Below are 25,664 nucleotides of genomic sequence, written 5' to 3' on the forward strand. Positions count from 1 at the left end.
TAACAATTAATTTCTCTTCATCCTCCGGTAGCTTCCTTCCAGAGACCAGTTTGACAAAACTTGCGCTCTGGCCGTGGCTGCTGAGCTGTCACTGATTTTGTGTAACAGTGTTCACGATGGTTTCAGTTTTCTCTGTCCCATTTGCAGTGCACTTGATTTGCTATATTTCCCATCTCAGCGGACTGAGTGCACCGGACTGAGTGGTCACGGTTCATTTGAAATCCATCAATGTGCATGAGTAGTTCAATTTGTTTCTTCTAATGTTCATTATCTTGCACTTGTCTACGCTGAATTTCATTTGCCATCATCTTACCCAGCTGTCTGGTTCTCCTAGGGCTGTCTGCACTGCAGGGTAGCCCTTCTCAGAGAAAGGTGCAGACATGTTTGTTCTTCTAAGCTCTCTCCTGCTTAAGGAATTTGCTGTGGTGCTGGGTGTCTTGAGTTGCTTCCCGACCCATTAAGATGGCTCGACCAAAATGCTGTGTGGTATTGGGGACCAGTCCCTGGTCTCTTGCCCTCTAAAGCTCCTAAAAGGAGCCTTATAGCAGAAGGAGAAACATGATCAAGCCTAGTATTACAGGGTATCCAGACTATTTTACACAGAAGGATCTCAAGATCTGGGGATTGTCCAGGACTTTGGATGAGATGTGGACGTGCCAGAATCTGCCTTTTCCAGCAGTTTTAGGGAGCTCCAGCACTCCTTTGTACAAGGCTGGGAGCATTTTATGGTTTCTTCATGATTTGGTCTACTGAACAGCTACCATAGACAATTTGTTAAACTAGTTTTATTGTATAACAATCCTGATTGCTTTATAAGCCAATATTTTACAGTTTCTAGGTGTTTTCCAACCAAAATCTGGTATCTAAGTGTTCAGCGTGGTCTAGAACTGTGCCTGTCCTCCCTCCTAGTGGCCCTAGTGAATGGTCTTCAGGTGCTGGCATTGTACTGACCCTGTGGCCTAGGAAAGCTAGAGGAAAATTAGGAGAGGAAAGGGATAGCCCAGGTGTTTTTGCTCCTGTGTAGGACTGGGAACAGTCACGTGCAACTTCCAACTTTATCACAGACTTCTGTGAGACTGGGCAAAGCAGAGCAAGGCACAGCAGGGGACCTTTTAAATCAGCTGTCTCTGTGTTTGTGCAATAGCAATTGCCGAAAGGCTGAATCTCTTTTTCTTCAAAATACTGTGTTTCAGCCACATTGGCTGAAGGCTGCTCTCAAACCTGCGTTGCCTCGAAGGGTTTCCAAATGCCTGCAGTCTCACACGTTCTGCCTTAACAAGTGCTACAGGGAATTTGGCTCTGCCTGTGCTGTTGGGAACAGCAGCTTTCATCCCAAGCTTAGTCGGTAAGGATAGTAAGGCCTGCAGTTTTCCTCAAAGGCAATTGTAACATCATATCTATGAGGGTTTCCTGCTTTCCTTTCGAAGCTCTTGCCTGTCCTGCCTTCTCCCATACCTGAGCCACTTTCAGATGTATGGCAAACAACCTGCCTTATTGTACGCATGTCTGAACTTATTAACTGTGTCTAAACATGAGTTAGCTGCTCTCCCTGATGCTCTGATATTTGTCTCTGCTCTAGATGACAAGGGCTCCCCAAGGAGAGAAGAACAGCCGGAGGGGTTTTGATGAAAAGGCTTACTTGTCCTCAAAACTGGTGAAGGCTGGAGAAGACCCCTACCGTCAGCACGCTTTTAATCAGCTAGAGAGCGACAAACTCAGCAGCGATCGGCCCATTCGGGACACCAGGCACTACAGGTAAAATGCAGCCCTTGCTCCAAGCCGTGGCTGCTGCTTGGTGTGGGGAGTCCACTGCCCTCCTGTGTTGTTCTGCAGTGTTGACAAAGGATGGTTTGTGTTTGTTTGCTAGTGTCAGTCCGTTACTCCACTGTATTTTGTGGTTAATCTGGAAAGGTCTCAAATGCACAGAGACCCTTGAGTAATTTGGCCCCAGCTTGTTGCTTTTCTAGCATCTTTTCTCTCAGGTGCAAACATCATCTTGTTTTTTCAGCATAGCCCCTCCATTGCAGCTCAGATTGCTCACCTGCCAGTTGTTTTTTGCTCAACTCCCCTCACACTCATGGCTTCTCTCAGCAACCCTCTGTCCTGGCTGCAAGGCACACTGTTGTTACAGCCTTGCTTTACTCTGGTGTTCCTCACCTGCTGTGCCCTGGCTGCCTGAAGCTGCTTTGGTGCCTTCTTTCCAGCTTGAGCATTAAGGTTTGGATGAAGGCTGCTGGAGTGGGGATGAAACTAACATGTGAATATAGTGAGTATTTCATGGCTTGCAAAGTGCTCATCATTCTGTCCTTGTTTCACTGGGAGTGAATTTATTTTGCTGACTAAACTCATCCTTAAATTGCTAATAGTGCTAAGGTAATTATTTTGTAGTTTCCGGAGTACAAAAAGATAATGTTGTACTGTGAAAACTGCAGGTTTGATAGTGATAGGGTAGTGTAAAACAGCCTACTTCAATGGATAAAAACCAGAAGGAAACTAACCATGTCTGAAATGCTTGTCTATCTGAGCTGGAACCTAGACCCTACCTAGGATTGCAAAGCAACACTTCAAAGCTGCTGGAAACAGGAAAGAAGGCATCTAACTTGATTGAAACTGCAAAAGGGATGTCAGGAGACATGGAGATTTGTGAGCCTGCCAGCACTGACAGCCATCAGGGTGCTTTGTGAATGCAAGCAGTCCGAACCTTGGTTGTGAGATCAAAGTCTTGTGCTCCTGTTCCCCAGCATAGTAGTCAGGATTGGCTTCCTAGTGACTCAGAGGCAGCGGTCCCATGCCCTGCGTTACTGACAAGTCTCCCTGCCATGCAGAATTGCTGTTTTCTGTTAATCTGCTGTCATGTTCTGGCCTAAAACCAGCTCACTTCAAAGATGAATTATTGCTTATTTTGATCTGTGGTAACACGCAGAGCATGCTTTTTGTGAAAAGCCTCATCTATGCACTTCAGTCTGAAGAACAACATATATGTGATTCCCTGGAAATGTACGGCCATTTCAGTCCCAGCTTTGCAAGGATTCCCTTCAGCAATGGGGAGTCCAAAGTAGTGTATAATTAGAGCCGATAAACCTATTTCCATGTTCCTCCCCTTTGCAGGGGTGGCAGTTTGGGAATGAGGGAGCTGTGTGAGTACCTTGTCTTGTAACAATATTGGAATGGTTGCTGGGATGGCAACTTAGGATGAGGACTTATTTCAGCTGATACAAGTTAGATGTGGTTTGAGGAAAGCCCATCCTTGTGTCACAAATGGACCTGGCTCCCCGTTTAAGGAGCGGGGGGCCAATAGGTCACTAACATGTCACTTTTTCTTCAGGCACCCAAGCAGAGCTTGGACGTACTTGACTCCACATCCTACAAGCTCCTTCTGACCTAGCGTGTAGCTGTTTTTTTGATCCAAAGCAAAGAGAGGGCCAATTTGCAAGCACAGACTTTGTCCTTGTCCTCTGTGATGCTGTAATAGTGCTGAGATCTTGGGAAGACTTCCCATATAACACACAGAAACCTCTTCTGCTTTTCCACTTCCTGATGCCTTAATACATTTTATATCCATTACATCATGGAGTTATTTTGAAACAATAATAAATGTGGTATGTCTCTTGTCTGGTCTCAGGTTTTCCATTTTAGTCTTTATCAAGGTTTCTTTATATGTTTGAAAATTGCTGTAAGATGCTGCTGTCCCCTTAATAAAATACTGCAATGAAAAAGTCATAAACCAGTAGGATTGAATGTGATGATAAAAACAGTAACAGTTTAGTAATAGCCATAGCAGAATAGTAAGTAAATGTGGAAGTACAAGTAGTGGCTGTAAGAATTGAATTGTATTCTCTCCTGGGATGGATTCAGTCTACGCGTGACCTTGAGTTGTTAAAAACACTAGGCCACAGTTTCAAGTGCAGGCTCTTGATGGGGCAGGGAATTAGTGCAGACTGACTGCTGTTTGACACTGGCTGGAAGTTAAGGCGGCAGATACTCTGGAGGATCGGATCAGCCCAAATCTGCCATTCCTAGTATCTGCCAAAATTGGATCCAGGATTCACATCTGTGAGTTGTTGTCCAAGAATCCTTGTTCTCCACAGGGTATGAGCAGCCCTGGTGCAAGCTGATCTTGAGTTAGTGCTTGGTTCTGAATATGGGAATGAATCTATGTACCTAACATTACAAAGTCAGATGGGAGGAATTGCTTTCCATTGCCAGCTGAGGTATTCGTGTTGAACCTCAGCAGCTCCCTGATGCAGATCACAGCACTAGCTAGTGTTTTCCTTTCTGTAAAGCCCAATGTCCAAAGAGTTTGAAGTGCTTCATACAGCAGTGCCTGGGTGTACCAGCTCCATGCGTCCTTAGCATGTGCGTGTCCTATGCATGAATAAACAAGATTTTGCATGAATCACAGGCAAATCCAGGGACTAGAGTCCACGATGTTGAAACTTTGTTCCCCGTAAAACCCACGTGCCCTCCTCAGCATTCAGCATCGTGAATTTAGGTATCTGTCCTGGTTTCAGCTGTGGTAGAGCTAATTGTCTTCCTAGTAGATGGTGTAGTGCTATGTTTTGGGTTCAGTACGAGAAGAACGTTGATAACACACTGATGTTTTCAGTTGTTGCTGAGTAGTGTTTATACCAAGTCAAGGATTTTTCAGCTTCTCATGGCCAGCCAGCAAGAAGGCTGGAGGGGCACAAGAAGTTGGGAGGGGACAGAGCCAGGACAGCTGACCCAAACTGGCCAAAGGGATATTCCATACTGTGTGACATCATGCCCAGTACATAAACTGGGAGGGAGTGGGGCTGGGAGGGATCACTGCTCAGGAACTAGCTGGGTGTCTGTCGGCGGGTGGTGAGCAATTGCATTGTGCATCACTTGTATATTCCAATCCTTTTTTTAATTATTATTATTATTGTCATTTTTTTATTGTTATTATTATAATTGTTAGTTTCTTCCTTTCTGTTTTATTAAACTGTTCTTATCTCAACCCACGAGTTTTACTTTTTTTTTTCTGATTCTCTCTCCTATCCCACAAGGTTGGGAGGAGTGAGTGAGCAGCTGCATGGTGCTTAGTTGCTGGCTGGGGTTAAACCATGACAGTATCACAGCCTCAAAACTTTGCCTTTCAAAACACAGAGTTCTTTTTAAGCTCTGCCAACCTTGGTGTGGGTGATGTTTAGCTTATACTTCTGCTCTCCTGTGTTGCAGGTGCACCTCTGTACGCTATGACACAGACTTGCCAGCTACCAGCCTCATCATCACCTTCCACAATGAGGCACGCTCTACCCTGCTCCGCACGGTGAAGAGGTGGGTTCAGCAGGGGGTGCTGGGCCCAAACGATGGTGCCTGGAAGGGCACTGGTGGAGGGTTAGGCATTTTCCAGCAGTTAGACAAGGAGGGTGGCTGCAGTCCCCCAAGTGCTTGTGATCTGCCCTTGAGCTGGCCCACTAGGACAGGTCAGGGGCTTGGATTGGTCGTGTGGGCGTATCTTCAAAGACAGAGCATATCTGCAGTTAGCCACTATGTAGCCCCTGTGGTGGGAATCATTAGCAGCAGGAAAGGGGCTACTGGGCCTGCATCTGCAGGTGGGAACAGTCTTTATGAGCTTTGTTTGGAAGAGTGAGGGGGGACCAAAGGGGACACTGTGTGTTGCTAGATGCAACTGATGGATGGGGCTTGGGAAGGACTGTGTTCCATAAATGGGAATAAGCAGCCAGCTCCCTGCTAGGGCATGTGTTACAGGAGCTGGGGCTGGCTCACTGAGGGCAGTGGGCACAGCCTGCAAGTCTTTCAGGCAGAAGGTGATGAACTCAAAGTCTTGTGGAAGGTTGAGCTGATGGTATCACTAACAGGAATGCATTATTCATCATCACCGCTTCTTCCCCTGACAGATCCTGTGGGCTTGGAGAAATGTGCTTTGTGAATAAATAACAGGCTTTTTCAAGTTAGCCTCATGGCTAGAAGGCTGGTTTCTGTCTGCCAGGTTTGGTGCTACTGTGTTTCCAGAAACCTGTATATATTGTATTAACACATTTTGCCTTTTTACCTCTATCATTTCCTTTTCATTTGAACTATAAAATGAGTTCTACAGAGCCACTGTTCAGAAAATGAGCAGATTTGTTTGGGACCACAGTGCTGCTAGGGTAACGGGAGGAGATTTCTGCCAATTACATCATAGGTCAGAAAATAAATGGTTAGGTGCTCAGAAACCATGGTAGTAGGATCCTTAAGAAAATCTCAAGGCAGCCCATCAAACAGCCAGATGCCATGATAGTTAAAATGAAGAGAAGATGACATTCAGAGCAGCAGTAACGCATAGAGAGAGAAACTGATGTCCAGATCCTATGGAGGTGTTGTGTACTAATGAGCAGGTGAGTGTTGCCAGGCATTAACAGGGCAGGCTTGCTCAAAGCAAGGTCAACTGGAGTGGGTTGCTCAGGGCTGTGCCTGGTCAGTTTTTAGTATCTCCAAGGATGCGGACTCTGCAACCTCTCTGAGCATCCTCTTCTCAAGGCTAAACAACCCCAGCTCTTTCAACCTCACCTCATACATCTGATACTCCAGTCCCTTCAATTATCTTAGTGGTCCTTCAATGGACCTGCTTCAGCATGTCCCACTTTTTCTTGTCCTGGGAAGCCCAGAACTGGACACAGCACTCAAGATGTGGGATTACCAGCCTCTCAGCTGTGGTCTCCTGCAACCCAGAGCGCCCCACAAAGACCTTGAAAAATGGATGACCCATCTGTTCAAATTGGTCCCTGCAATCCTGCTGCCACTGGAGGAGTGCTCTTGTGAGGAACTGGCTGTACTCTGCTGTGAATGGTGGGGTGGGTGGCATTTCCTCCCAGACCTCTGGCTACAGCTGGAATCTTCGTTGCCAGATGGTATACAGCCAGTGCATGTGACTGATTTACTTCTTGCTTACATCAAATGTCAGAAGGGTCCATGATTTATCCCTGCCTGACGAGGGATCCCGAAGGATGAATTCTTCTTGGGCTCTACAGTATTTGCAGTGTCACGCAACCAAGCATTGGCTAGTAGCCTTGTCTGTGAGGCATGGGAGGTTTGACAACCATAAGACAGAGGTGAAGGTTCAGGTCATGGCTGCACTATTAGAAGAGGCATAGAGCTACGTCCCACTTCCAGGTTGACACTGATGTTATAGAGGGAGTTGAAGATTTCAGGGTGCTCTTCAAGGCCTTTTCTGTAACCTGAGAGTCCTGTCTTTCAGCAAAGTGCGTCTGAATGTGCCAGGCTGAGTTACTGCTGTGAGTGTAATTGTCACTCAATTCACATACACAGTCAGGGCACCAAATACTATGTAATTACCTTGCAGCACTTTGGGATAAGTCAAGTATCAAAGGGACAGGACTGTTCTGTTCTGTTTGGTTTATGACCTGGCTGTGAATCTGCAGAGGACCACAGTGATATTAAGCAACAGGAGGCATAAAATTGCACTGCCTGCTTACCTGCTGACTAGTCAGGCTTGCAGCCTGTCATCATTTCTATATCCATAAGAGCTTTCTTAAGCCAGGTAGAGCATGACTATTTAGATAGTTTGAATTAACCATTTGAGAGGCACCTGGTGAAAGTTAAATATGATTCCACTGTTATTATGGGCCTTTTCCCAAGTTTAGTTATCATAATTACACTATGGGGATGCTATAAGAGAAGCGGGGGTGGAAGAAGACAACTGATGGAAATAAGCAGCACTGAGAGCAAAATTTTCTATGGCTGAAAACTTTTTTAGAGGAGAGTAGAACATGTACTACCAGTTGAAGTTTTCATACCTGAGATCTTTACAAGCCTGGCTGTTGAGTGCCTAAATTTAGGCACTCAAAAATCAGCTGTGAAACCTTGGGAAATTCTAGGAAGAAATATATGAAAATGGTACTGGGATTGAACTGATCTTAAATTAAAACTATAGAGAGCCTAAATGCACTCCCCTGAGCCAGATAGTGTCTTACTGTGTTATTCTGACAGCTCTGCAAGGTAACTTAGCTAAGTGGCAATGCTGGTACCAAAAGGTCTTGGGAAGTGACCCAGGGATGAGACGATTTATTTCAGGGTGATCTAAACACGGCAGCTGTAGGGGCCAGATCCTGATCTGCAGACCCTTCTTGCTAAACCCACCTGCACGTGTGTACACAGGGACTCACATAAGCACATCTGGCAGCTCAGCAGTTGCCAAACTCTCCCTGCTGCCCTTGGGATCTCTGCTGCTGGGTGGAAGCAATGGGAGTGATGTGCTGTTATTGCCACTTGAGGATGGGAGAAATGTTTGTGTTTGAGGGAGAGGGGGAAATAGAGGAGTGACTGTGGGGAGGAATAACTTCTTCCCTCCAGCACCCTGTCGCTTGTCCCTCTGTTAAAGAATTTTCAGTCATGGCTTTCTCTAGGTTTGTTTTATTAACAACTCAAGAATTGGGCCACCACCACAGTGAATGGCAAAAAATAACTCAAAAACGCCTTCTATATGTATACGATTTTACAAAACAATACACAATTGATGATTGGTCAAAAGAAGTTCTTGGTGTTCTTGGTGTTTTTCCATGAACTCTCAGTTCTCTATTCTCCAGTGGTTTCAAAAGTCCAATACATTTTCCTGTCTTGACTGATTCTTATTGTCTTGCCCTGGTTCTTCTGAAGTTAGTGGTCATAGGCAGAAAGTCTCCGGTCACCACAGTCGCTTATCTTCTTACACATCAAAGATCACCTTTGAATTTCTGAAAATCACTCAGGTTATTCTATTAATTCATCTTACTCTAAAGTTAATCACTTACTCTTATCTATTCTTATGTCTTAGGTCTAAGATGTATGATCCTTTTTCTGTTGATTCAGCTTCACTGGGTTTTAAGCCAGCCACTGTGAGGGCTACACATGGGACAAATAAGCAGCTTATGCATATTGTTTTATAAGCACCTGCATTCTATTAATCACATCTAAAACAATCTCTAATCATTAGTAATATGTCTGATATGAACAGTCTTAGAAACAATGAGGGTTAAGGCCTAGTTCCCTTTACACCCTCCTCGTCCCCAGAGGCAGCATGGGCTGAGTGCCTGCCCGCTGCTGTGGGCTCCAGCCATTTTCCTCCTCTGCCCTAGATAAAGGCAACAGGCAGCTGGACCTGCTGCCCAGCCTGCAAGCTGCCAGAGGGACCACACCAGCGCGCCAGTAGGCTATGCTGCCCCAAATCCTACTGGTCCCATGCAGGGAGTCCTTCCAACAAATTTTGTTCATTTGTTTTCAGTGTAGAGGGAGACAACTGGTTAAAAATATCCAGCAAGAGACTAAGAAGGGGAGTAGGGAAAAAAAAAAAGGGAAATGGGCTATCCAACAGAACCTGTGAACATGCCAGTTCGAATGGCTCGTTGCTGGCATGCGTGGTCCTGCAGGAGATGTGTGTCAGTCAAGAGCTGCTTGCCTGCATGATACCTCTTCTTCAGCAGGACATAGCTGTCACTCTCAAACCAGTTACTTGTTTGGCATCCTGTTCTCCTTCAGAAATAACTGTCACTCAAAAGGCACTTTGCGTGATTGATGTCTGTGCCTGATTAGTCATTAAGCGATACCATCACTTCTGCTGCGGTGACCATTATTGCAGAAGGGAAAATCAACTGCTTTGTTGTCTGGTCCCTTTCTTTCTCTTTATTTCTGATTTCAGGCAGTATTGCAGGGACTGCTTGGTTTTGGTGGAAATGTAAAGGTGAATAGTCAGGCCTTAAGTCAATGGACTTGAACAGCTGTCAGTGGTTCGGTGCCTATGCAGAGAGCCTGTATAAATTCTGATTAAAAGGATGCTGTGTCCTGGTTTCAGCTGCGATAGAGTTAATTTTCTTCTGAGTAGCTGGTATAGTGTGATGTCTTGGATTCAGTATGAGAAGAATGTTGATAACACACTGATGTTTTCAGTTGTTGCTAAGTAGCGTTTAGACTAAAAGTCAAGGATTTTTCAGCTTCTCATGGCACAAGAAGTTTGGGAGGGGACACAGCCAGAGCAGCTGACCCAAACTGGCCAAAGGGATATTCCATACCATGTGTTGTCATGCCCAGTATATAAACTGGGGGGAGTTGGCCTAGGGGGCAGATGTCTGCTCGGGAACTGACTGGGCATCCGTCAGCGGGTGGTGAGCAATTGCATCACTTGTTTTGTATATTCCAATCCTTTTATTATTGTTATTATTATCATTATTAGTTTCTTCCTTTCTGTTCTATTAAACTGTTCTTATCTCAACCCACAAGTTTTACCTTTTTCCTTCCAATTCTCTCCCCCGCCCCACTGGGGTGGGGGGTGAGTGAGCAGCTGCGTGGTGCTTAGTTACTGGCTGTGGTTAAACCATGACATGCTGTTGCAATGCTAGAGCATTTGGTATAGTAACTCATTACAATGACAATTTAAATAATGGCAAAAGAGGAGATTATTTTAGAGCAAAGGAAAAAAAGATGCTCCTCTGCTAACATCCGGAATAAACGAGATTATCTGTGAGCTGATGCGGGATGGACATATCAGCAGAGGAGAGAAACTCATTGACAATGCTGATGTGGTGTCATGCAGCAGAGTAAGGACACTGATACTGAAAGAAGGAAGCTGTGAGAAAAGACAAAGGAGGTAGGGAATCCATGAGATGAAGGGAGAACAGTCTGTGTTTCTGCTGTAAAAGGCAATTGTCATTTGGATTTTGGAATCCTAATAATACATTTTGTGCCTAAAAGTAATTGATTGTCATGCCAGTCTTGGCACCTCACTGAAGAGAAATACTAGGATTACCATGTTCCTTGTTAAAAAGACAGGCAAGACAAAGTGCAAAGAAGATTAAGTACCTTTCCCAAGGATCCACAGCAAATTATTGCAGAGCTAAGAGAAGAACTGGGCATTGAACAGTAAGCTGAGAACTCCTCGAGGAGTGTTTTCTTGCTACTGGGGAATCAGTGGACAGGTGAGGAAGAGAGAACAAAGTGCTTTTTTTTTCCCAGTTATGTTGAGTTGGAAGACCTGAAAGTTGTGGAGAAAATGTGAGCATTACTAATAGTCAGGCTAGTGGGAGAAAGTGTAGAATACCATTTTACAGCCATTATACTGCAGGATGCAGCCTGTCTGGATCGGTTATGTTTTGCATTGAGTTTGCACAGACAAGAATTTCAGCGCAAGGCAACCCTGTCTGTGAAATATGCAGATGACAGCTATGCTGGGAGAAGCTGCACTTACAAATGCAAAGAGGAACATCCCCCACCTCCCACCCCACCATGCTAAAGGATCCAGAGAGGGATGAGCCAAGAGAAGCAAATGAGATTCAGCTTTGAAAAATGCAATCTCAGTCATCTAGGGACATATAAGCTCAAAATACAAATACTCTCAGAGACATATGAAGCAGCGTAAATCTGAAATAGAGTGGGATGTGATACTGAGCAGCAGAGCAGTCAGGATTTTGCTGTGTGAAACATCAGAAAACTCTCCCAAACTGAGGAAACTTTGGCTCTGTATGCAAAGCCATCAGTGATGCTGCTTAGCAAGATGGTAATTTATTTCTCTACAGCTCCATTCCTGGGAGTATGGGATTACTCTTGTTGTGTGTTTCCTGTATAAAACAAAAAAGGAAAAACAAAAGAAAAAAAGCCAACAATCTTTCTCCAGAATTGCTGAAATCAGAAGAGGGGGTGCCACTGAAATGAAACAGGTTGCTAGAACTAGGACAGTGTTTACCTCTGTTTTTAGTATTAAGTTTGCATAACTGTCCTCTTCATTGGGGTGCCTAAGTTTTACTGATTGATCTTGTTGAAGGCAGTGAGGACCTGCCTGTGCGTAGAGGCATTGAAGGAGGCTCGAAGGGGGAATATGCTGAGTGATTGTAGTAAAACCAGGGGAGGGGCTTGAAGAAGGTCATGGAAAACTAGTTCAAGCATTTGAAACAAATGAGAGGGACAAAGAGGTCAGAATCAAACTGTTCTGACTCCAGGGTACCAGAGTGTATTGACCTCTGAGGAGAGCAGAAGCTTTTATCCCTTCTCCTTGTGTGTGAAAGCCCCTGTGGCCTGCAGACACAAACCCACTGCAGTCCCGAGGGTATTGTGGGGCATGGTGCAACCAGCCTGAGGAAAGCGCGATGCTCTCAGCAGGTGTGAGGCTGGTTTGAAAGAAAGACAAATAACAAGAAAAAGAAGAAGAAGGAAAAAATCCAAATCCAGAATATTGCCAAAGCAAATTGCCTTCCTCCCAAAGAAGGGAATCGCTGAGAAAGCCCCAGCAGGCCTCATTGTGGAATCGAGACAGAGCTCCTTGCTGGGGAAAGTGGCAGCACTCTTTCTGCTTCCCGGCAGTGATGAGCTTTGCCTGGAGCCTGGCAGATGGGAACTGCCTCCTGGCTGCCTTGGGCAGGTGATGTTCTCCTCTTTGCCGCTCTGTTTAGAGGCAGAGAGCATGCTGCAGCATCTTTTGCTAGCTGCCTCCAGGTAAGTCCTGCAGTCAGCTTCCTAGCTGTGGGTCCTTGTAAGGTCTGGCTGAGATACCATAGCTCTCTGGGATATTCTTGCTTGCAGTTTGGCTCCTGCCAATGAGCCCTGGAGTTTGGTATTCCTGCTCTAATGCATAGCATAGCAGATTTGTATCAGTCCTACCATCGTCATTATTATGGCAGCTCACAAAGATTGTCTTTTTCCTCCCTGGGTCCCTGCAGTGTCCTGAACCGCACGCCTCCCAGCCTCATCCAGGAGATCATTTTGGTAGATGACTTCAGCTCGGATCGTAAGTATGGACCTATTTCCCTTGCACTTGCTTCTTCCCTTCTGTTTTCTCTCTTTTTGATTGCTGTGTTCAGTCCCCCTCCCTCACAGAGATTCCCTCTTGTCTGTATGCAAGAGAAAAAGAAAAGGGAGGAAGTTTTTCTGTGTTTAGTTTATGTCCATGCATGGCAGAGGCCAGAGCTTCTTCCTTTTTTTTTCCTTTCCATTGGGTCTTCCCTTTCTGTCAGCTTGGCAGTTTTTGCCAGGTTGCCAGAGATCTCTGTCTAGTTTCATTATGCACCATTTTGTGAGCTGTTTAGCACAGATATGTACGTAGCAATGGTGTGCGTGAGCAGAGTGGGTAGTTACAAACCAAGAGAGAGCATGAGGACGCAATGGAGCCTCCAGAAAATTGCTGCCTGGGGTCCTGCAGGTAGACTGGGGCGAGACTGCCTGCCTGCCTCCATGTGCCTGGGATCCCAGGTGTCCCTGTGGGAGGCCATGGAAGGATTATTGCTTTGGGCAGTGCCATACCTTCTCCTGCAGCTTGGCACAGGGATGGAGTGTCTTCTGCAGGAGTCCCACCAGACCTCCAGACTGGAGGCTATGGACTCTTTCCATCTGTACAGTTGCTCTTGCTCTTGGCTGTTATGTAGTAGTTATGTATGTAGCGCAGAGGTGGTGGGGACAGGAGACTTCTTGCTGCTCCCATGATGTGTGCTAGATTCAAGGACAATCTAGTTGTGTGCGACTTGTAATAATCGATAATTACTCCTTCAGAACACTTTACAGATAGCTGAGAATGCCCACCTTGGCCTGCTGAGGTAAGGAAGCATTGCTCTTTTGATTTTGCAGCTAAATACCTATATAGCTTTGGCCAAAAAAAAAAAATTTTAAAGGTGGATGTAGAGATTAGGGATTTAAGTTTCCAAGGGCCTTAGAGTGTGATCTGGGTAAGGACTGAACTGTGCCAGCTGTTGGAGTTGAGTGTTTTTGAGCACTTCCAACAGACAATCCTAGAGTGTTCCACATTTAGCACCTAAAAAGTCAATTCTCAGTGGCCAAAGTGTTCCAGATCAACACTGATGGATTTCTGGTACCTGTCCTGCACAGGGCTCAACCAGAAACTCCCATTTAGGCTCCTAGGTAAATAGAAAGATTTTTAAAAAGCTCCACCCTATGACAGCTCTCATTTTTTCACTGGCAGTTGGATATTTGTGAATACAGCTACTCCCAAGGCACCTGTATGGAGGCACTTTAGCACATGTTTGAGGTCTCACTCTTTGCTTTAATATCCACCTTGGTTTCTCCAAAGATACAGAGAGTCTGTCAACTCTGGCAAGTAGTTACAGTCAGAGTGATGTGCACCACTCCCAGAGAGTGGATGACTTAATAAGGTTTCTCATACCTGAAGTTGTGACTTGGGCAAGATGAGAGTGTTGCCTTCCCTTGTAGCAGATGTCCAGCAAAATCTTGATGCTCTGTAATTAAGAGCACCTGCCACTTCACTTGGATGCTGCAGCAGCTGCCAAAGTGCCCACACAAGAGCAGTATTTCAGATTGCATGTATCCTTGAGAATGGAAATGTTTGCACAGAAACATGCCAAGAGATGCACTTTGGCCAATGGCCTTTGTGTTCTCCCCAGAGCGCTCAGTCTGTGGGAGGATGACAGCGGAAAGGGGGTGTGTAAGACATGGAAAGGAACATGGAATAAACATGGAAACTGGGGTGAACTTGGTAGAGCAAGGAAAAAGAGCAAGTTATAAATTGTTATTCTTATGACCTCTGCTAGAGCAGGAATAGAGAGAGGATAATGGAGGACTAAAGACCCAGTGCTCATTGGTACACCTCGGCTGGAGCTGGTAGCTGTTCCTCACCGTCATCTTCCCTGGGCAATGTAAATGAGGGATGCCACGAGCTTCTGGGAAGCTGCCAGCAAAGCCCTCAGTTAGGCATCCATGTGTTAATGTAATGGTGTCTCCAAGGAAGCGGGTCATATCCCCGTGGCCTTTATTAAATAAAAGCAAGCAGAAACTGCCTCGAGAACAAATGGTGGGAAATGCCCAGATGAGCCGCTGAAGGCAAAGAGAGCCGATGAGATCACTTTATATGACAGGACTCGCTTTTACTTGGCACTTTGGTGATTTGCAGCCCTGGCTCCCTGCGGTCCCTCTGTTTCATCAGTGCTCGGTGCCACACTGCCAGCACACGCCCTGTTCTTGTGAAACGCTGAGCACGGGAGGGTGAAGGTCTGGCTCCTCAGAGTATCAGGAAACACAGGCTCAGCTGTCTGAGGAGGACAGCAAGCAAGCAGTGCTCTTCCGTGTACTCTTTAGACAACAGGATTAAGGCCATCAGGCTGATTAATGTGAAGTTAAGTGAAAGCAGAATTTCCCCTCCCATGGAGAAGCAGGAGAACAGTTAATTGGAGCTTTCTGTTGAAGCCAAATAATTCATGCATGTGTGCCAAATGGTTTTTTTGCCTTTCCTAAGCTGAGGACTGCCAGCTCCTTACCAAGATCCCAAAGGTCAAGTGTCTACGAAACACCCGGCGAGAAGGTGAGTGTGGAAAGCTTTGTAGGTACAAAGATTTTGCAGATTTTCCCACATGGCCCTGTTTGCCTGCCAGCTGCTTACATGTTGTTTCTTATAGTTACAGTTTGTTTTTTCAGTATAAGGGTTTGGTATCCTAGTTTGGAGGCTCTGTGGAGGGACAGCCTGGCTTATCAACTCTCAGGCTTCAGGGCTCTCATTTCATACTTTAAATAATGAGAAGTGGTGTCCAGAGGCACTGGCTAGAATAAGGGCCACATTTTAAGATCTTTATTAATATAGATGCAGATGTAAGTCCTGTCCTTTTAAACTCAGAGTGCAAGATAACAAGCCATCTAGGAGATGTGGGAGAAAGGAAAAACAATCATATATCTATCATAAAGAGATACAATTAAGGAAAGTTATTTCTCATATATCTCCTATGTGCATAAATGGTAACACTGACTTTCCCAGCTGCTCTTTAGTTTGACTCACACGTGCTGGCTTATTTCTAAAGCTCTCAGTGCACAGCAGACCTGGAGCGAGGGTCTGGAAGGGGAGGCAGGAATCACTGCGTAGTTCATGAAGAACATCCCAGGTAGTGGGATGGTGTGTAAGAAAGGAGACACCTGAGAGCCAGGTTGATATCTCTGACCGCTGAGCAGGATGAAGGACAAATGGGAATAAAGCAGATAAGCAGTAAGAAAGGCAACAAGCAGAGAGCAGAGCTTGGTCCTGTGGAAGTGGTGAGAGAGGCAGCAGGGTGCTCTAATGGGAGAGACACCGAGCAGGCAGCAGCAAGGTACCTGTGGGGAGGACTGGAAGGGAAGGGGGATGTCATCACAGCAGGAACTCAGTGGCATGGACAGAAGTGACAGGCCAGGTCATTCTTTGTGAGCTGGGAGGGCTCAGCTGACAGTGTCCCCCAGGGGATGCTCTGCTAAAGCTGCTCTCTGCTCCTGATGGAGGTGTGACATAAGAGAACCACCTGCTCTCCCCCTGTAATGGCCACACAAAGTATTTTTTCTGAAGGAGGTTCAGCTGTTTCCCTTCCTAATATTCTGGCTCCTCTGCTGTCCTTTCCTCATTGTAGGGCTGATTCGCTCTCGGGTGCGAGGAGCTGAAGTGGCTACTGCTGACATCCTCACCTTCTTGGACAGTCACTGTGAAGTCAACAGTGAGTGGCTGCAGCCAATGCTTCAGAGAGTAAAAGAGGTGAGCACCACGTCCCCCTCTGGGATGGATGGAGCTGGCCTGTCTTGTGCTAGTGAATCCTCTGCCCTCACATGCCATCAGCAGTACTGGTGAGGACAAAGCCTGCCCACGTACTCCTCAGGCAGACTGTTACAGAGGAAGGCACAGCCTGAGCTAAGTGGGCAAGAGATCCCTGACGGGCTTCTACGTTCTCCTGCTGGTGTGGTAGGGCAGGAGGTGCTGAGTGATGGGATGCAATGGTGAATGCTTGAACCACCAACTTGTACCTCATGTCTCCTGCAGGTGCTGTGCTTCCTAGTCCTGTCCACCTGTACATAGGATAGCCACTTTGGCAGCACACACTGTGCAACTTTTCCATGGTTGCCATCTCCCTTCTTGCTGCTGGACCCTTCCCTCTGCCTTGTCACTACCAAAATTTTCCTTCCATTAATGCTTCTGCTGAGCTGCCAACACATACCACCTGCATGCAGGCGGCTTCCTAGCACAGAGTTGCTGCCTGTGAGTGCAGGGATGTCCCTTTGCTGGTTCACTTGGCAAAGGATTGATGTGAAGCTGGAAGAGTGAAAATGAGACAGGAATATTAGCAGCTGTGACCCTGACTGCACTGTAGGGCTGTGGGGGGAGACTTACAGCTCTGCTGTAAGAGCAAACTGGGGAGAGGTGATGGGAGAAGTCACAGCCATCCTTGCAAGTGGCTGGGATTGATTGCCTCTTCTGAAAGGAGGATCCCATGGAGTAATGGGCCCCAGGAGAAGGGATGGAAGATCTAACGCTGCCTTGTATTCATGTCTGGTTGGCTTAATACGAAGCAGCGGAAGGTGAAACTTCAGGATTGATGACTTAAAAGCTTCTGCTTTTTATTCCTGCTCAATAAATTCTCCATCTTGGAAGCCCATAAATGTTTACTTTACTACTGCTCTTTAAGTCAAGCTGCAGCAGCAGCAGCATAGGGGTCCCTAAGCAGAAAGAACCTCACTAGTTTCTTCAGGGAACAATCTAAGTTGCAAAAGCTTGGGTGCTGACTCCAGTATTATTTAGCGAGCAGATTTCAAGTCAGCCTATCTCTGACCTACTTCCTACATTTCTGATGTGCATTCTAGTTCAGATTTCAGTCTTGGCCCACCCAGTCCTAGCGCTGACTGGCTGGACCAGTGGCTTGAGCACCAGGCTGCCAGGTGGGTGCTGGGGGGGCTCAGGTTGGGCAGACATACTCTCACTGTGCAGCCATCGCAGCACAGAGGGGAATAAACATGAATGATAGCTCTCACCTAGGATGTGCTGTCCTGGCCAAGTGTGCTACAGCAGGAGGAACTATTGAAAGGCACAAAATGAAGGTTTGATAGGAAAGGCATGGAGGCTGGCAGCTGTCTGATAACGAGATGCTCCTTCTGGCATTGCCAGCTCCTTGTTTCATTATATATTTTAGGTATCACAAGACTGTCTTCAATGCCCTGCCTCATGATGTTGAAAAATTCTTATAATCTCAACTTCTACTTACTAAAAGAATTTCAAAGGAAAACTGTAAATATCTATACCCCTTAATGCCAATAAAGTACCCCCAATATCTTAATATTATAATGTTTTTTTCAGTTTGCACTATGATTCTTAAGTGTGGGGTCTTGATTCATAGTACTCGTTAGGAAGATGCTTTATTAGGGGGTTGATCATTTCTAGGCTGATGATGAGTTAATTCAAGGATGGTTGACCAGAAGGTGTGCTGTCAATAGATATCAAAAGCAAGCACAAAACTTTTGGGACAGTGATTCGTGCCCTGTGACTTGGGCAGCAAATAAAGAGCTGTTTCTTAGCAGCACTCCTGCGTGTTGGGGTCCCAGGCTCCATTCCCCACATCCATGGCGTGCACCTGGCCAGATGAACAGACCCAACTCAGTACCCACCATCTCCATGTCTGGATGTAGTGGCCATGGATCCCTTGCTCAGCTACCAGAACTGTGCTGGAGAAGCCAAACAAAGATTTACGTGTGCAGCTTTGTGTTTTCTGATCTCTGGCAGCTTTGTCAGACATTCAAGAAAAGCCCGACTCTGTTATTTTTTTTCCCTTTCTCTCTTTCCCTCAGGATTATACCCGAGTGGTGAGTCCAATCATTGATGTTATCAGCCTGGATAATTTTGCCTACCTGGCAGCATCAGCAGATCTGAGGGGAGGTAGGTATAATGAATGGCTTGTGTAAGTTAGGCCCGGGGGATGGTGCATGAAAAATAATTGATGTTTTCTTCAGCTTTCCAAGAAAACAGAGATATGATTTTTCCTGACGGGTTCTCTGTCCTGTTTTTCCTGCAACTTGCAAAGTCAGATCTTTCTTTTGCAGATTTAAAACCCAACTAGTGTTTTCCTCTTGAGCTTGCATCACTGTCACAACATTTTGCAATTTCAGGGCTTAGTTAACTGATTAAACATATCACCATGCCCTTCCTATGCTACCTGTGCACTGGAGTCTGACAGGCACTTCCAGTTGCTGCTCTGATCTGCCAGGCTATCTCATGGCATCTTCTGAAAAGCATTTTCACCTCTCTCCTCGCAGCTGAACCCGCTGCAGCTGTTCCTGTGGTTACCCACAGTGCCTGGTGCTCTTCTCCCTCTTCTGTGGCTGGGGTTCACTGCCACACTGCTTGCCTGCCAAAGGCTACTTGTTCTGTGGCTACCCTTAACAATGGTATAATGTTAGTGACTGTGCTGTGCTCAACTACCCACCACAGGCCAACTACAAATAAATGGTAGTCTTGAAAGAGGTGATGGTTACAGTGATCTGCAGGGCTTTGTTCCCAGAATACATGACACCCCACAAAGTCCTTTGATTAAAGACTCATAACTTTGACAGACAGAGAAGTATAAGACAGACTGGCCAAAATGCAATTATATCTCACTGAAAACACTGTCCTGAAGATGTGGAGTGGAATTAAGCAGAGATCTGTAATGATAAGGGATGAGGATGCCAAGACAGAAGCTGGTGACTTCTCCATTAGGATAGACTCTTACCATTTTGGGTAAACTGTGAGGGAGGTCAGGGAAGGAACGTAGGGATAGCCTGTGATGTAAAGGTGGAGACTATCACTGAAGCTAGTAGAAAAAGAATAACAAAACCTATTTGACATGGTTTTTTCCTTCTCAGGGTTTGACTGGAGCCTTCACTTTAAGTGGGAACAGATTCCTATAGAGCAGAAGATGTCCAGAACAGACCCAACTCAGTCTATAAGGTAGCTGTCTCTGATGGACTGTGTACAGTCCTCCAAATGCCTTTATTAAGCCTTCACCTGTATGGCAAGGAGTGCACAGGGACTGCCTTGCTGAGGACAAAATGCCACAGTGTGTTCACTTGACGATGACAGATTCTTCATGTTATTTTCTGAATGCATTGATGTCTACACCCTAATCCTGAGAGTATTACTCTCTGAATATTATAAGAATAGCATTATATACTATCATAGGCTTGTAGGCATGCAACTTCTACAAGCCACCTCTTCTATATGTGTGGTTTTGTGGTCTCCCTCACTCAACACTCTGAATGCCTCAGAAATCCCTTTGGGTTTTTTTAATTACCTCCATCTTCCAGGTGAAGAACTAAGGAATGAAGCAGCTAAACAGTCACTCAGCAAGTGTAAAGCAGACCTGGAAACTGAATCTTGCTTAGTAATTTGGGCACAGAATTATCCTTCCCTCCTAAATATGCATGTCCATGGACAAAACAGACTCTGCTGGGTGGAACAGTTGTTGCCAGCCTCACTGCTGTATGCGTGGCTCTGAGGAATGTAGAATGTGACAAATCCTGATATAAAAAGTCACAGTGCTTGTCTGTATAGGCAGCTTCCTGTTTGTAATATAAAAGTATCATTCAACTCCTCTGTGTAATTTGTGAGCCTCTGTTTTGTACTCCAGAAGCAACCAGCAGAGCAGTACGTGCAGCAGTGTCTCTCACATCGTGTCTAGTTGGTGAACACAGTCATCAGACAGTGCCCCTGTCATTCCTTCACACTGTGTATATTTGTGTAAATGCAAAAGATGCAGCATTACTCATGGAGTGCTTGCAGGACCATCTAACAAAGGCAGGAGGGTGATCTAGTGAGGGGGATCTCAGAAGCCTGCTGCAGGTTCACGTCCCAGCTCTACTATTTTTCTCTTTTAAATGAGATACGATTTGTCAGGCCTGGACAAATTGTCCCCCCTCTAAACTGAAGGTGGTGGTGCTACATATACATGTGATTATTTTGTGTGGGCTTGTGTTTTCTTTTCCAGAACCCCTGTCATAGCAGGAGGCATCTTTGTGATCGACAAGTCCTGGTTTAACCACCTGGGAAAATATGATACTCAAATGGACATCTGGGGAGGAGAAAATTTTGGTAAGTTTAGGATGTTTCAGGGGAATGACACACTAATACAGAACCACTTCCCAGTCTTCATCGCCTACTAGAACTCTCCTTTTGAGAGATCTGATCTGCATGTTGATGTAAGGCTAGGGACATGGTCAGGTAATCCCCATGTCGGTCAGAATTGTATCACTGTCAGCTTTGTCCAAAGTAAATGGAGGCTTTTTGCAAGCAGGGCTATCACTGTCTTACAGGCTATATGCACTATTATACAGGTGCTTCCTCAGTACAAGGAAGAAAGAGGAACCTCCTGATATTTAAATTGTTGCTTGGTTTTGGAGAATATTCCTCCAGTCCTTCACATGACAGTCTGTTGCCCCAGGTCTGAAGTGGACAGTCACTCCTGTGCTCTCTTCTTATACCTGTTTCTCTTTCCTAGATAAGTCTGAGTTGCTATCCCAGCTTGATAGGATAGAATAATATTTTTCCTAATAAAACAAGCCTCTTTGTAAGTGGAATTTGGGTACAAATAAATTCAGAATGCAAACATTTAAAAGCAGACTAGGGCATTACAAATATCTGAGGAATTCAGAAGCCCAGGGTAGTCTGTCCACTCAAGTGCTGTTATCTTATAGGGCATGGTGCTTAAACCCATCTCCTTGCACTTAATGGTAGCACAGATATTCCATGCATCTCTCTGTGCCCCATGTGAAGGGATGCTGCAATGTCACCAGGTGTTAGTGACAAAAGGAAGAAGAGTATTGAAAAGAGGTTCCCAGAGACTGCAAGTATTCGGGGCATTCATTTAGAAATGATGCAGGTGGAGCTGAAGAGATAAAAGCCTTACTCTGTTTTGCAGTCAACTTAAATAGACTTTCCTGTAGCTAACACTGCCAAAAAAATTATTCTGTTTCTACAGCTTCCATAAATGTCACAGATTTGTAAATGAAACCCTTTAAAGAAGAATTTGTGTGGTGTTTTCTAGCACCTGAAGGACCAATTAGAAAGAAAGAAATAGTCAGGAAGAAGAAGCTTTTGTTTCTCTGAACACAGCTGGGAGAGCTGCCTCTTTCTGAAATGCTCTCTGAAACCAGGAAATAATATTTTTGGCTGGTAACAGAATATGAAGGTACCACTTTTTTAAAACAAAATATCTAGTGAGTGCTGGTGTTCCCTGTTTTCTGAGGTCTTGCTTCAGGTATGATATTCATGGTATTAAAAAAGAGAGATTAAATGGGGCTGGCATTGGGATCTCAGCAGTGCTAGCAGCATCAGCTAAGCACTGTAGGCAGAAGTAACAGGCAGCCTTTACGCAGGCATGAAGATCCCCTCTCCTGTGTCCCTCAGACTCCTCCGCACAGCCAAAATTAGCTCCTTGCTGTCACTAGCCCTGCTCCAGCTGCAGAGCCAGCCACTTGGCCATTCTGTTGGCCTCTGATCTGCAACTGCGTAAAAGCTGTAAACCCCAAAGATGGAGAAAGAATATTTCTTTAGGCTTTTGGTTGTCTGCTTCTGCCCACTTGGGAGCCCAGTGTTGTTGTTTGGTGCGTATGTCAGTAGCTTGATGCTAAGCAGAGCTCTCTGCCATAAGTGGCAGTAAATTACCTGCACACCCACAGCCCTTCTTGCATGTAGAACTGATCAAAACCTCCACAGAATTGCTTCATTCCCCTTCAAATTGCTCTCATAAAGCCTGGCAGTGGCTGGGCCAGACTGCGGGGGACTGGGCCAGGTGTACAGGGCTTGCCAGTTTTGCCTTGTTGTGTGGTTTCCCTGTAAATTTGCCATCTCCCATCACTTGTGTCTTGTCCTGCAGCTCCACTTTTCACTTAAGAGGGCAAAGCTAAGTGCACAATGCTCTGTTTAATGGGGCCTGTCCCTGAGCCGCATTGCCACACCACCATGATGATGGCAATGGGGAGGTATTTTAAAACCAAAACAGACTACTTTTCTTTTTTAAAGCTAACTTTTGTTCAGCTCTTCAGCATAATGTGAGGCAACAAATCAACCAGTGGCTTCTACATTGAGCCTATTGCTGTTGCATGGCAGAGGGTAGAAACCAACCTGTATTTGACAACAAAAAGTATTAATTTTCCTTGACGTATTCCAAATGGTTAATTTACCCTCTTAAAAAAAAGTTTTCCATACTTAATAGAAGATTAGATTTTGTGATCAACGAAAAATGTTCATAATGTTCTGAATCACTATTTTTACTACAAATTACAATTCTGAGTGGGAAGGAACTGTTTGGATAAGGTCACCATTTGCAGGTGAGGTGGGAGAGTAGTTCTGACTAATTTGGGTGGGTGAGATAGACCATTCCCTGCCCACAAAGGCCATTCTTAATAAATTTCTTCTTTGAAAATTTTTTCCTGTGAGGAAACAGGATAAGAGAATGTATGGAAAGGGCATGGAGCTAGACAAGCTGTACACACACAGCAGGTACACAGAAATGATCAGGCAGCAATTACCAGCTGCCTAAATATCCTTCCAGCTGGATGTGAGCTGGTAAACCCCTTTTTTTCCACTGTGATGGGGAAAAGCCACAGTGATTAAGTCATTTAAAACACATATAGATTAGGTCACGTCCTGGAAAATATTCAGCAAAAAGTTCTCCTATGCTTTCCTTCAGAGGATGGGTGAAAGTCCTTAATAAGCTATGTTTGATCTCCATTTTATCTTCTGCGCCCCAAATCTGCATTCTTTCACTGCTTCTTTAAAGAATTCTGTTGTTTACAAACCTGGACATGCAGTGTCTCTGTGTGCCTAAGATACCAATACGGCATGAGGAATCCTCTCTTGGGAATTGGACATCACTTGAAGTTACACATGCTACGTTGAGTGTTTTGGTTTTGTTATAGGCCAGGGTGAGTCAGAACCTCATTCCAGGAGAGCAAATGCCAGCTGGACACACCACCAGAGAGAAACTTATGTCTTGGCCTTTTTGGTTTTAAAGCTCTTCCTGTCTTCAAAGCTGGAACTCCCTGTTGAGAAGAGACTGAAAATAATAAGCTCTAGGAAGGAGTGAGGGAGAGACAAGAGCTAGTAAGAAATCCCACAAAATACAGTCTAATAAAATGTTTTTTTACTTAGAAGCTATATTAAATACACCATCTTCCATGCCCCAAAACACACTGTTTGAACAACCTTTCCCAGGAGCTATAGAGGAAAGCTTTTTAATTTCTAAACATCAGAGCCCCATAATTCAGGCATTACTGGGGGGAGATCCCAACTGAGTAAAGTTTTTGAAGTAATCAGTCTACACAATCTGAAGCCCTTTTGGTAAGGACTACCAAACTACCCAGCTAATTTTCATTTTCCTTCTTCCTTCTCTTCTCATCGCCACATGAAACACAAGTGGAAAACCCCTCCGGTGTGGCAGTGATTAAACTTGCGAGGACAGACCCATAAGCTTGAGCAAGGTCACATCTCTTCTGTGATGCAAATAAGTGCCTGTACATCAAAGCTCTGTGTTCTTCTAATCCTTTAACAAAATGTTGAATTTAGCTTCAGGACCAGCTGGATTTCTTCAAGTAGCAGGATCCTCTCCATATTTTTATAGTCACACCATTAGACTGATTTCTGCTCTCAGTAGCTTCCCCAGCAGTGGCAACTGGTGACAAACTATAAGCCAGTCATTCACTTTTTTTTTTTTTTTAATTAACAGAACCAAGCAGAACAAGAACAACAAGATATTGTAGGGTGGATAACATGGAGGTATGAGAGAGAGGACTCTGCTCTAGACATTGACTCACTTCCTATGCCCTCATCTTGTTCTCTTCTTTCTCCTTGTCTCCTAAATTCCCTTTCTTCCTCAAATGATTTGTTTTACACAGTGAATTCTTCTTTTTTTTCTTCCATCTGTGTGCAGGGCCAGAGAGTTACAGAAGTCCAAAACAAGGTGGGTGTGGGGGTGATCTCAGTCTGTTGCCAAATGCCATCCTGAAGGCCTGGCAACCACAAGGACCTGGTCAAAGGGAAAGGTGTCTCACTGAAATGCTAGGGGGACCAAAGAGAGGAGCGGGACTGGAGAAGGCTAGGAAGTCTCTGAGCCACAAAGGTTGCCTCCCTTTTAACAAAGGGAGGACAGTTTTTCCACTCTGGTATTGCTTTTCCTGGTTTTGCTATTGCAGGCAATACATCTAGAGCAGAGGGGCAAGGTTTTCAGGCACACTGCTGATGTTGCCCTTCTTGGAAATGCTGCAGATCTGCCTGCAGCTGTATGACTCTTGGGGTCTCTTCCAGAGCTCTCTTTCCGAGTGTGGATGTGCGGTGGCAGCTTGGAGATCGTTCCCTGCAGTCGAGTGGGACACGTGTTCAGGAAGCGCCATCCCTATGACTTCCCCGAGGGCAATGCACTAACTTACATCAAGTAGGTGTTGGGTAGTTCCTGGTAGCAGCCAGATCACCTCGATGTTGGGCATGTCTAATTAAACCTGAATTCTTTGTTGTCTTTCTGCCTGATGACAGAGAACAGCTTGTGGCTAAGCATCTGTTCTCAAGGGAAGGATGAGTTGCTGTTTTCTGTGAACAAAACCCATTCCCTTCTGTTGTTTGTATTAGTGCATCTTGTTCTTCCTCAGTCTGCAATGGAGGGGGGGGAGCAGTACCCCAGGGAGAGACCCTGGCCATTTGTGGATACGGCCGTATGACATGTGCCTGTATATCAGCAGTCCTTAGTCATCTCTGTTGTCTCTGAGCTGCTTTTGAGTCCGGAGATCCTACTGAGCTGTATGTGCTCTGAGACGAGTCCTAAGGACAACTTCCAGACAGATGGGAAGAGACAAAAGATGAGACAAAGTTCGTCACAATGAGAGTGGTTAAGCACTGGCACAGGGCCCCAGAGAGGTGGTGAAATCTCCATCCTTGGAGATTTCAAAAC

The 25,664-nt window shown here is 45.4% G+C and overlaps 1 protein-coding gene across 1 annotated transcript in view; it reads left to right on the plus strand.

The window, feature by feature from the left end:
- The window catches only part of GALNT16 (polypeptide N-acetylgalactosaminyltransferase 16), an 81,222-nt gene that overhangs the window by 37,773 nt on the left and 17,785 nt on the right, over positions 1-25,664 (plus strand). Inside the window, exons 2-10 of the mRNA XM_075030508.1 lie at positions 1,580-1,755; positions 5,200-5,298; positions 12,666-12,733; positions 15,206-15,271; positions 16,338-16,459; positions 18,538-18,625; positions 19,591-19,675; positions 20,712-20,815; positions 25,028-25,154. Coding sequence (XP_074886609.1) covers positions 1,580-1,755; positions 5,200-5,298; positions 12,666-12,733; positions 15,206-15,271; positions 16,338-16,459; positions 18,538-18,625; positions 19,591-19,675; positions 20,712-20,815; positions 25,028-25,154 — 935 coding nt within the window. The remainder of the gene's footprint in view (positions 1-1,579; positions 1,756-5,199; positions 5,299-12,665; positions 12,734-15,205; positions 15,272-16,337; positions 16,460-18,537; positions 18,626-19,590; positions 19,676-20,711; positions 20,816-25,027; positions 25,155-25,664) is intronic.

Source organism: Buteo buteo, chromosome 6 (assembly GCF_964188355.1).
Source record: "Buteo buteo chromosome 6, bButBut1.hap1.1, whole genome shotgun sequence".
Taxonomy (NCBI): Eukaryota; Metazoa; Chordata; class Aves; order Accipitriformes; family Accipitridae; genus Buteo; species Buteo buteo.